Source organism: Echeneis naucrates, chromosome 13 (assembly GCF_900963305.1).
Source record: "Echeneis naucrates chromosome 13, fEcheNa1.1, whole genome shotgun sequence".
NCBI lineage: Eukaryota > Metazoa > Chordata > Actinopteri > Carangiformes > Echeneidae > Echeneis > Echeneis naucrates.
In genome coordinates, this window is record NC_042523.1 from 11,409,463 (window position 1) to 11,421,714 (window position 12,252).

Below are 12,252 nucleotides of genomic sequence, written 5' to 3' on the forward strand. Positions count from 1 at the left end.
AATGAGGCCTTTATCCATTTGGTATTAGTGTAAAAACCCTAAAACCTACTTAAAAGGTTACACCTCATTTGAAATAAGTAATCCTTTAGCCTGAGAGTTATTAAGAATTGATGTGATTATATTTTATTGTGTGGTCCATTGTTGGCCCTTTCTTCTCCACCTTTTTCACAATGCACCAGTGTAACTTGTAACAGTAAGAGCGCAAGCTGCAGCATGTCCAAAGAGTTAAAGCAGCAGGGGGAGAGTGCATATCAGTGAACTCACATAATCAACAATTAAATGCAGCAGAGTTCAGTGAACAATATGTGTCCTGCTTAGATTGTTCAACAACCTTGATGCTCTTTTCATGATGGTGACATCTCTTTCACCTTAATCCCAGCACTCTGTTAAGTCTTTTCAGGTAGCTTTTACTCCAACTTTCTTTCATCTATTATTCAGTCAGAGCATTTAGCCTCATAGAGCAGCTAGGCACCATAGAAACTGCACCAGAAACTCATAGTCTCTGCCATAATAGCACTATTTACTACGGTTGTCTACTTTGTCTAGGACACCGAATGAGATAGAAAGTCTCGATAATCTGTAAAGCTCTGCTAATAATGACCTTTTTCAATCACTGAGCTAATGAGGCGTCAGATGCGTGTTTGTGTCTTGTAAAATTTGAGGATAGATGAGAAATGCGTTGACAGTCTGTAATTGAGAGACAGTAACCACCATTTCTCAACCTGAATAATATGTGTAAGAGCATCTGATGAGTGAATGTCTGCAGTGTCAGGGTGGCACCGCAGTAACTCATGAGCCAACAGTATGATAAAATGTTTATTTCAATTAATGTGGACACACATATATATTTGTCTTCAATGAAATCATTTAGAGACAACATGAGCACAAAACAGGAAGATGAATCAAATGAATCTAGTCATTTCATTTCTGTTATGAATTATTATGAACTGTGGGCTATTTCATAACGTGAGGCCAGTATGGCAAAAATTTCTAATGCAACAGTACACTTTGCTGGGGGAGTTGATATGAGCAGGAACAAAGCCCCCCCCCCCGGCCTGACAGCACAGGAGAACAGCATGCTGAAGGTGATCAGTTTGGCCTAACTGAGATTGTCTGGGAGTTTCATCACTAGGAAGGCCAGGACCACAGGCCGATGTAACCCAGAGCAGGTGAGAAGCCCACCACAGAGCCTGTTGCACATTCAAGAATGATCTTGTGTCCCCAAATCTCCCTGATGCCTCTTTCTGCAGGCTGAGGAGGTGCCAGGGCCAGCCAGACAACACAAATCAGTACCTGGGGAAGTTTAGTTGGGTCCAGAAACGGGCAGAAATATGTCATTTGCTGCAGACATCATGCTAGAAAATAAGAAAAACCATAAAAGCTGGTAGACCTTGAGCAATTCACAGATTGCCTAACTGACTTCCCTTTTGGTTTTCCCTTGTCAGCGTGGAATGAAAGGCCACCAGGACCACCTGAGTGTGGCTCAGCAGGCAAGAAATGCACAGCACAAAGCTCACTCCAAGGAGTCTATGTCTCCACATACAAGACCCGGTCCTTCACTGTCCAATGAAAGCCAGAGCACAGAAGAAGCACAGTTTGATGGACAGCAGGAGCACGAGGAGAGGGATCGAATATGATTAAAATGAAACTCCATCTTAATACTGTCCAAAATGCGTTCCAGCATCATCATTGTCAGTGGTGTGTGTCTGTGGTAAAGGAAGGTGGCAAACATGGCAGCTGCTGGGGCTGCCCCAAAACCTTAGAAGATGGAGAGGACAGCTCCCATGGTGTCATTATAAGAAACAAAATCCAGAGTGTGTGTTTTGGCCAAAATTGCTAAGGACAGCGACGGCAATTCAACCATCCTTTGAAGAGATGAAAAAAAAAAAAGAAAGACTGTAAGCATGAGAGAGAGAAAGAGAGAGAGATAGCAGATGTGTTTACTCTTCTCCTCATGTCAAGCTCTCTACAGGAAAGTGAAAGTTGTACGCTTGCACTGATATCTCATAAAATATAACAAGTGGACCAGCCACAAGCAGAGATATGGATATTCTTGTTTTGACTTGAAAGGATCTCACAAAGGCAATCATGAGGAGAAACACCTCAGTACATTGGAAAAAAAAAAAAATTATGAACGCTTTCCTCAACAGTCTGTTTAATTTCCCATAGACAGAAATCCTTAAGTAAGCCATGGATTTGGTTTTTGAAGCCCTTAATTATTGCTGTGGAACATGAACAGTATTAAGGGGTTTCTGTTTGGTTTTAGTGTGTTTCAGTTTTAATACACAAAAGTACTTATTGCACGTGAATGCCACTTTAATCATAGCATGATTTAAGTGGGCCTCTGAAATTGAATAAATCTAATGGCTGTCTTGAATGTCAATAAAACTTGAGAGCAGAAAAGGACCCAATTGAAATGGAGTTGTTAGAAAAGGCTCGGTTCAAATTGGCTGGAATATCGTTATTCAACAAGCGATTGCTTCAATGAAAGAATGAATCAAGGCTGAAGTTGCTGATATGCCTTTGTTAGTGTAAATTAGGCAGAAACTGAAAGCAGCATTTCTGCACAGCCTTCCATGTACAAGGAGGACAAGCACTGCTGCACACAGACGCAGACACCTGGGACTGTGTACAGATTGAGATATCAGAGGCAGACACACTCATAAAAGTTTTTTCGGGCTAGCTGAAAGAAACACATATGATCTCAAAAAGGACTCGATAAGAGACACAGTTCATCCACTCATTTACACGTGTTATAAAGTTCACTTCTCTCAGGTAATGAGCTATCTGAGAAAATAAAAGGTTGTTTTCAACATTGTATCAAATGTTTACATTTGTGGCATCTAAAGATTGTAGAATTGAACTTATTTGTCCAAATGGTAGAAAGTTTTGTGTCTCGTTCTAGTTTTGTTCACTTGTGACCTCTGTCTCTGAGCACAATGTGCCTTCCATGTCAGAACCAAAAGAGTATCCAAACACCGTTTCCCACAGTTCATTTGAAAAAGGGTCAGAGTTGGCTGAGCTTGGTTTGGGATTAATGCATGCCAGAAAGTATCCCAGTCCAAGGATATAAAACTTCCACACATCATATCCGATTGTTCCAGCCAATCATTAGTGATCCACTGCTCATTTGCTATGTTGTTATTGATCAGCTCGTCGTATAAAGATTGATAAAAAGACGAGAAGCAGAGATGTGTCATGTGGGCACATCTAGTCTTCATAATATGAATGATATGAAAATAACAACTTCTATAAGTGAATAAATGTCCTTTGCATCCTGATCTAAAATAAACGTTGCCACAACTCTGGCAGGGGATTCCTGGATGGTTTCAACAATTATTTGCATTTTCATTTTCATAGTTCTTAAAAAGGAGAAACATTAAGACCCGCAGAGAGTACTCTACATGTTAAGAAAGAAACATTTGAAAAAGAAAATTGTGAGAGAGAAAAAATTTGAATGAAAGAAGGGGGATATGCTGCAACGCTTTGAAAATGAAATGAGGAATTACAGTACCTTTGGAATCACTTCATGGTAGGCAAGACACACTTCTGTCCCTCTGAGGGCATCCATTAGCATCTGAATCCCAAATCTGCCAAAGTCATCATCTGCAGACACAAGCCCCACCCAGGTCCACCCCATCAGGCACAGCAGCTCAGCCATGGCCGCTTGTGAAGCATCACTGGGCATTGTGCGGAAAAAGTGTGGGTACCTCCTCTTCTCGCTCAAACACACACAGGAGGCTGAATAGCTCACCTGAAGAAAAATATCAGTGGTTATTGCACAGTTAGAGGTAGACAAGGGGAGAGTCGCTCAGAGGAGAGACTCTCCCCGCTGCATTTGACCAATCTTGACAATGCAGGAGCAGCGAGCAACTATTCTGGCAATGAGCTGCAGTCTTTTGGGCAAGGTTATTTGGAAGAACATATATAACACTTAACACCTATAGGAGCTGCAAAAGAAAACTCATTAAGGCAGAGAAGTTGAAAATGGGCCTTTGAGGACCTATTGATGACCCGCAAGTTCATTCCTGAAAGACGGTAGTGTGAAACTGCACAATTCAACACAATGTGAAAGACAAGCAGAGACACATGTCGTACATTAACACAGCACTGGATGCAATTAGACATTTGAGGATGTGTGTATGTATGTGCATCACCAACTATAACTGTCACTTCAGGCAGGGATCCACATTTGGAGTTTGTCAGATTAATTCTCTGTCCTCTCCACATAGCCATGGCTGATAACAGAGTTGTGCTTTCTGCCAGGCAGGTATCTGCTTCCAGATATCCAAGAGTGAAGTTGAGCAGGAGATTTGTGATATTGTTAATTTCCTCCACTGCAAATATCATGACCTGAAGCCAACGATAGGCACGCTGGTTAAAACTGCACACAGGAAAAATGGCCGTCAGAAATGAGGACATGGCATATTACTGTGCATTAAAATGAACTTCACTCGGTTCACTTACACATGTTTAAGAAAAAGGCTGTCAGCATTTCACATGAAACATTAACTGCCTCTTTGTTGAAAGTCCAACACAGGTTGTGATGCCTTCAGATGAACAAGGAACAGCCCCCCAATTAGGACATCACCAATTCTGTAGACACTGCCTGAGATAGAGTCCAGATCATCCCAGCAAGGCAGCAGGGGAGCGGAGTACAGCTGTGCATCTCCTGGATGATAGAAAAACAGTGAGGGAAGGTAAATGCAGCATAGCAAGTATGAGTAGGACTGATTAGTTAACATGAGTGTGTTCCACCCTAATAAAAGTGTTGAACATAGTAAGAGTCAAAAAAAACAAAAAGCCCAAAACCCCCAAATGTTTAAATTCTGTGGTGGTTCTTTTCATTTTTAAAGAGTATGCCAACAGTTGCTCAGCATATAAGAGTCACAATGAGTCCAAACACAAACTCATACCTCACCTCGACTCAGAAATACAGATGGAAATAAACTCCCTCAACAACTCAGCAACTGTTGTTGCAGGTAATTCCTCTGCACACCAGAAGGAAGAGACAAGCGATACAATTGATATATAGAAATTGCAGTCACCAGGGAGGGCAATTAGATTCTGTCTTAGCAGGAGGAGAAAATGACTTTGTTTTTGAAGGAAGAGAACACAAGTTTTGGTAATTTGGAGTATAAACACGAAGGAGGAAAAACCAGGTGTTTCACTCATAGGAATAGCTGCAGCAACGGTGCTGCAGTGTAATGTCTCTCATCTTAATATGAGGCGCCATATCTTACTACCAAAAACTACTTTCTTTCTGTTGCCGCTCTTATTTTGAAAGATTATATTAAACACGCAGGTAGATTCAGTGTATTTGATGGTCACCAGAAAGCACATGCTTCAGTGACTGCAGGGACGGGGTAATTTGATGTCATCCGAGATTACATTTGACCCCATACCTTCTCAGTTCTAACCTTTGGATGATGGGCTATATGTGCCCATGTGAGGGTTCTTATGTTGATGTACAATTAGCAGGAGGAATAGATCAGAGAGGTTAGATGAGAGAAGAGCTGTCATTTTCAGGATCAGGCCCTCTCAGTGTTCATCCAATTACACCACGAGAGTCCTCTATTTTTCGCTCCCCTCTTTTTCTCCCTTCCTGTCACTCTTTCTGCCTTTCACTTTCGAGACTGGCTGATTTCTCTCTTCATTTGCTTTTCTCCTTCCGCCTTTGTTAGCGCTTGGAGAGTCGCCAGTAATTACTCCTCTCCTCTTGTCTGCCCCCGTCTTTGGCTTTAAAGAATTCGTTTTGGAATTATAGCCTACCTTATATACATTTTTAGAAAAATACGATTCATTTGCATTCTTGTGTAGAGTTAGCCTGCCAGCTAGCCTGGCAGAGAGAAGTCGTGGTTTCATGGGTGTCTGAGATTTCTTTTCAGAATTAGTTTTATTGTGTTACAGTTGAATAGATTCCCTCTGTTTCCAATCCGTGCTAAGCTAACTGTTTCTGGCAGTAACCACCTGTGAGCGTGGGATCAATTTTCTCATCTCACTCTAAGTGAAAATATTTCTCAGTCCAGCAAACAATTACTGTCGAGTTTCTGCATGGTTTCCTTCAGGTATTTTACAGTGGCCAGGTCTTCTTTTAGTGTTTACATTTCCCAGGTCTTGACTGAAAATGAAGAGAGACCAAGCATGTGCTTCCCGAAAATGTATATTTTACCCCCATACATGCAGTCACACTACTTTACTTTACTGCATGAATTTTTTTATTTCCAAAGTAATACAGTTTTATATGTTTGATTGTGTCTCTTCGCTTTATTATCTTATTTGTGCTTCTAATGTAGGCACTTTGCATCTTTTGCATAAAATATATCTTAAATTACTTAAAATTCTGCTTATTATGAAACTGAAAAGTTGGTGCACTTATTCACATTGGACAGGGCGGGTGTGCTCCTATAAAACAGAATCTTGGAGAAAAAGAAAAAAAAAAAGAAAAAGGGATGAATTGGATTTGCGTCTTTGTACTTCTGCTATTGACCCTGCTCACCTATTGAACTAAATGAAAAAGAAAACACTCTAGAGACAAGGTTGCCAGTCCCAGCTGCAGCAGCGCGCCCAGGGGGATACAGGAAGAAGGGCTCTGAGTCCGGCACAGCTGGGACCTGGTCCATAGGGGAAAGTACGTGTTGGGAATGGGAACAATTGAAATTTCTTTCAGTGATAATATGTTTTTTGTTAATGTTGAGAGGGGAAGAGGCTAAAGATAGATGCGACCATTATAGGCCTAAAATGGATTTAATTTCAAGTCCACCCGATGTGTTCCTTCCTGCCCCGCCGGATGCTAACATCAAATCTTCACAGCACAAAGCCTGGCTTTGCACCCATCACCACAAAAAGATTAGCACGCAGATAGGTGCCATGAACAAGAGAGGTAAGAAATCTACATAGCATAGCATAACACTGTGTTCATATAGACATAACATATTCAGACATGCCAACAATACTTTGTTATTGTTTCTGTATTTGTTTTCTAGCTGAGCATCCAGCAGCTTCATCCCACAAACTCTTCCCTATTCTGCTGATGGTTGGATGGATTGTTGGTTGCGCAGCAGTTGTCTACTTTGTCTTCATTTTTCCTTGGGTACATGATTTTATCTTTAAAGTATGTGAAACACTTGTGTATACTTGTAACAGTGCATGAGCAATACAGAAGGTATGTCCTTCAGATAGAAATAAGTGTCTGTATATGCCTGAATCCATTTCAGGCTTGAAAAAAAAAAAAGAAGCTTGAATGTATTTTTAGCCACGAGCATTGGGTGGCTGTGAAGGTAGCAATGGATCTTGGGCTGTCACTCCGACAGTCCAACACTTTGATCCAGGCAGAAATACATCAGAAACTATTTAATAGATTGTCAAAGACCATTGTATAGACATTTGTCTTTTCCAGAACACAAAGTCAGGATCCCCTAACTTTGCCCCAGCACCATTACAAGGCTGATGTTTGTGATTTTCATTTAATTGTAGTATTGATTCTCATATGAATTAATTACAGTAACCCCCATGATTCCTTGGTTTTTAATTCAAACTAAATGGAGGAGATTACGATTTCAGACCATTCTAATTTCACAGAGGTGCAGTCAGTGCATCATGAGAAAAAAAGGACACAAGTAAATACTATCATCTGTTCCTCTGTCAGAATTTACCAGATAGGCTGCAGTCTTTAGCTTTGTTTGCTCTACAAATGGATTCTGATTTTCTTTCCTTGACAGAAACGTGGTATGCTAGGAAGAGACTGAAATCATCACAGAAATGAAGGAATGAGAAGAACGTCTCTATGTTATGATATTCATTTTCTATTCAAAACATGTAGTGGATAATTTGTCGAGCGTGGAAGTGCTTGAATAAAGGTTGGCTTGCAGCTGATCTCGGCCATGGTCTAGAAGTAAAATAGAGGTCAAGGTAGCCGTAATTCCCTGTCCCATTATCAATGAATCCAATAAATATATTTTTTTGGTTTGCTTGTCAATTTAATGCATTCAAATCTTCTTCTCCACATGTCTGATTGAAATCCATTAAGTCTACAGTCAATACCTCCGTCCATGTGTTTGTACATCTGTGTCCTCAGTGAATTCATGTCACACAGCTGGGCATCAAAACTATCGGGTGCTGGAACTAGCACTCCGGTTGCCATAGATACCACAAGCCGCTCTTTTTTTATTATTGTTATTTTGCTTGGCCCCACGCTCTCATCGGACGTGAGGACGAAAACAGTGGAAAGAAAATTAGTTGGGGAAATGCACTTTCTTGAACACTTTTAATTGTTAGGTACAGCAGTGGCTTTGGGGAGTATTTTTTCTAATTAGCTGTATTAGGAAAAAGCATTTAATGAATTATTTAACTTTTGGCACATCATTGCACTCAAGATGAAAGCTGATTTAAGCACAACCTCAAATAGTTCATCCAGCATTTGGATTCAGGTACAAACTATCAAACAACTCAAGTTTGCCAGGCATGTCAGCTCATAAGCTGCTGTTACAACTGAGCCTCTAAATATGTGATAGCCCTGTCAGCTGAATAGCATTTTGCAGTCTGCATTTAACAGCAGGAAATGAGATTGTCTGGTTGTTAGTGCAGATTGCGCCACAGCCAATTTGCAGTAAGCAGGAGGTGCAACAAGCCTGCGCAGTCTAAATATGCCTATAAACTCAGACTTGGGGGTCATGTTGAACATGGGCAGCAGATGTAAACATCAGTGTGACAGGAAAATGAGGTAGTGATAAAAATTTTCTGTGCAACACCAATGTGTTGTGATTAACAGAAACATGTGCCAGATGCATAAAAACCTGCACACATGTTCACGCAGGAAAAGGGAAAAATGCACGATCACTCGTACACATGCCCACACACCACAAGCTGTGTATCAGAACACATGCACGCACAACCACTCAGAAGCATCAGCTCATCTGTAACTAGTATTGTGATTATGTGTTTATATTGTTAACATGTCCAATCTGTTTACTCTGATAACAGCAGAAAACAGACACCCTCCAAACTCATCTCGCCATCCTCATTTCAAATTTCTGTCCTCAAATGGATCATTATGCAGGTACACCACATGGTGCTGTGTAAAGCAGTGTAACAGGTGTGTTACATTAATACTGCCTGATTATATGCTTGCTCAAAAGAAAATATAGAGATTCTGGATGTAGCAGCCCAAAGAGACAGATGTTTCATCCTAAAATGAGATTCAAGTTCAGTTAAGTTAATGACTTTAGCAATGCGGTACTAATGATGAAGAGAATCAGTGCACAAGCCTGTAAAATGGTCTTAATGGGGGAATTTTAATAGAATGTGTGCTAAAAATATACTGTTGTTTCTAATCGTAGACTAGTATATTAGCAGTAGTGATGTTTCCAGCCGTAGCCTGGGAATAACCTGCCCTCAGGTAGGTAGTTTCAAAGCTCAAGGGTTCTAAAGCTATTTCCATCACTCATTTGGTCTTAAACTGGGTTTTGGGAAATAGGGCCCTGCATGTGAATCTGATGTGCTGGGGAACTCGCAAGGTTATTATAACAGCTTTAAGTCAAATCCATTTGTTCTTTAAAAAAAAAAAAAAATCCATAAAATCTCTAACTAAATTCAGATATTGGAAGTGAAATGGGATAAGGTGAAAGAAAAGGTAAGCTGATGCTGCATTCTGAACGCCAAAGCAACATGTTGGTGTGGCAGTTCACGATTGTAGACATTTACCGACAAATATGTTTTGATGACAAGAATCTCTTCAAAGAGGGAAATTCTGTGAAATATCTGACAATTTAAAACCTTAATAATAAACTTATGATATACCTAACCTTCCTCCTGCTGTGGTCCACCACTTTACCGCTGGATTAATACCAGCGAAAAAGCAAAAGGGACCCTGTGAAAAAGAAAAGCCCTATAAATATTGCATATGAAAAAGGAAGTTACATTTCCCACTGTGGTAGAAAATGTCTTATATCAGCTGAACCAATTTAATTCTCTGACCTTCATGCCACTCCCCAACTCTAAGCAGTTAATTAGAATTGCATGGTCTACATCGTTATAGTCTGCACTGAGATGTAAAAATAATGAAACTGATCTTTCAGCTGCCTGCTGCTCTAAGAGGAGCTATTGTTACTTTAATGACAGCAGTCTCCACGAGACAGCCATCATCAAGACTTGTTTTCTAGATTGTTTTGATTCATTTAAAGTATTTTCTGCCTTGAAAGTGGTTATCAAATTCTTGGATCATAGCTGTAAAATTAATGGCCCTTTTTGTGAACAAAAGAGGCTGAAATATGCTGCATGACTAAAAAAAACAAAGAATAAGTGAACATCATAGCTCGCTGAAATGTTAAGATAAAAATAAACAGCATGATTTCTTCCTGCTGATTGTTAAATTATACAAATGGTGAAAGGTAGCTGATGGAACCACTGTGTTAATGTACATTTGTGCAAATGAAATTAACAGGAGGTTTGTGCTTATGTTTGATATTTGAAGGAATAAAGTAATCTGCAATCCTAAAAACAAATTGGATCTTGAATTTTTTTATGTAGAAATTAACTTTTGTCTTGTCTTGTGCCAGTCATCTCAGCTCAGCCTAACAGCATGGGTAATGTTGAACAACCACATGGTGTCACTGTTTTACATTAATTATGTAGTGATGTGAGGGCTTAGAAGGGACAAATATGGTATAATATTCCTAATAATTCAAGTTAAACTTCCTGTTTTCCAGAACAACTGATAGAGACAAGTTGGCCGTGAATGGAAACCTCTCACCGCCACAATGGCGGTTTCCTGAGTTGAGGATTGATTAATGGGCTGTTCAATCTTTGAGTCTCAATGTTTTTCTTGTGGTGTCATTACACAGGAATACAGTTGACTGAGTAGTGTGTAGTCTCCGTCAAATATATAAGGCCTAAAGACAAGTCCAAACAAGACGCATTAAACGCTGCACTGTTGTCTTTAAACCTCTTTTACCTTCACGTAATTTTAACGATGTGTTTTTAAATGGAAGAAGTCCACTAATCCTTCCTTAATAGTATGTATCAAATCAAGAGCAGGTCCAAAAGGGCAAAGGACAAAATCAGCCTTTTGCTTTTATATAAATGTCTAAAACTAGTACAGAACTTATAAAACAGTAGCAATTAAAATGGGTAGTTATCTGTGGCCTTTAACAAAGAGACCTCAGTGAGCTTGTGCTACATAATAAGAGCTCCTTTTTCAAGTTCTGGGTGTGGCAGCACGGTGCCCACACTAAGTACCAGAAACAATTTCTTACTCATGATCCTAATGTGGAATTTACATGTGTGTGTGTGTGTATGTACACGCTTTCACATGCGTCCTCTACGGTGTGCATATGCTACATGTGCACACTTTCACACTTCTCAGACGCTGCACACTAGCCTAAACACTGCCACACACACACACACACACTGGCAGGCATTCCTGAGGCCACATGCCTGCCCCCCACCCTGCCCCCCCTCCCCACACACACACACACACACATACCACTGGACCCAATGCAAGGGTCGCTCAAAGGGCACTTGAAGGAAAACGCAGCTCTTTTATGACTGGAGGGCAACAGAGGGGGGCAAAACTTTGTCTTGAGAGCAAAGACAAAAGACGGTTTATCATGGGGGAGCTTGCAAAAACAGTGAACACCTTCATCCATTCATCTTTCAAAATTTAGCAAACAGGCTGCAGTCTGTAGCTGTTTGTTCTACAAATTGATTCAGATTTTCTTTCATACAATTGTGGGATTCTAGGAAGAGACCGTTGCTTCACAATCAACTCACTTTTCTTATAAACAAAGTCACAAACACAACCCCCTGAGGTTCAAAACACCTCAGACTCCCAGGAACTTGCTGAGGTGTTGTAATGTTAGCTGTGATGTTAAATAGCAGACTTCTAATGACAGGGAGGGCGAGAGCATGAGGAAAAGTGACTGGTGTGAACACTTACATACCAATGTGTTACCAGCCAGGCAGTAAATCAGCAATTGTAACTGATCTACCAGCTGAACACAGTGTTTGTCACACAGTCACACAGGTTTGTTTATACACTTTTTGTGAAAATGAAGTAAAGCACAAGCACCAAATGAGCAATCGGAAAATGCAGTCTCCCATTGATTTTTTAAAGGCACCCTATCTGATCCCAATGTGTCGGTGACATTTTGTGGGATTTAGAGAAAATGTTGTTTGTCATCTCCACTAGTCAGAGTCAAGTATTGTCATGAGACTTGTTTATTGATACAAAGTGGCATAAACCACCAAAAGATA

At 40.3% G+C, this 12,252-nt stretch overlaps 1 protein-coding gene across 1 annotated transcript; it reads left to right on the plus strand.

Moving 5' to 3' along the window:
• The first annotated feature begins 6,870 nt into the window (after nt 1–6,870).
• On the plus strand, nt 6,871–7,850 carry LOC115053199 (sarcoplasmic/endoplasmic reticulum calcium ATPase regulator DWORF-like). The gene is made up of 3 exons (XM_029517765.1): nt 6,871–6,883; nt 6,987–7,093; nt 7,722–7,850. The coding sequence occupies exons 1-3, from the start codon at nt 6,871–6,873 to the stop codon at nt 7,746–7,748; spliced, it is 147 nt and encodes a 48-aa protein (XP_029373625.1). The 3' UTR covers nt 7,749–7,850.
• Nucleotides 7,851–12,252: the final 4,402 nt, after the last annotated feature.

Bases quoted from the DNA above. Each gene is read 5' to 3' on its own strand.
- LOC115053199 (XM_029517765.1), top strand. The intron at 7,094-7,721 runs GTACATGATTTT...TTTCCTTGACAG, and splicing joins TTGTCTTCATTTTTCCTTGG to AAACGTGGTATGCTAGGAAG.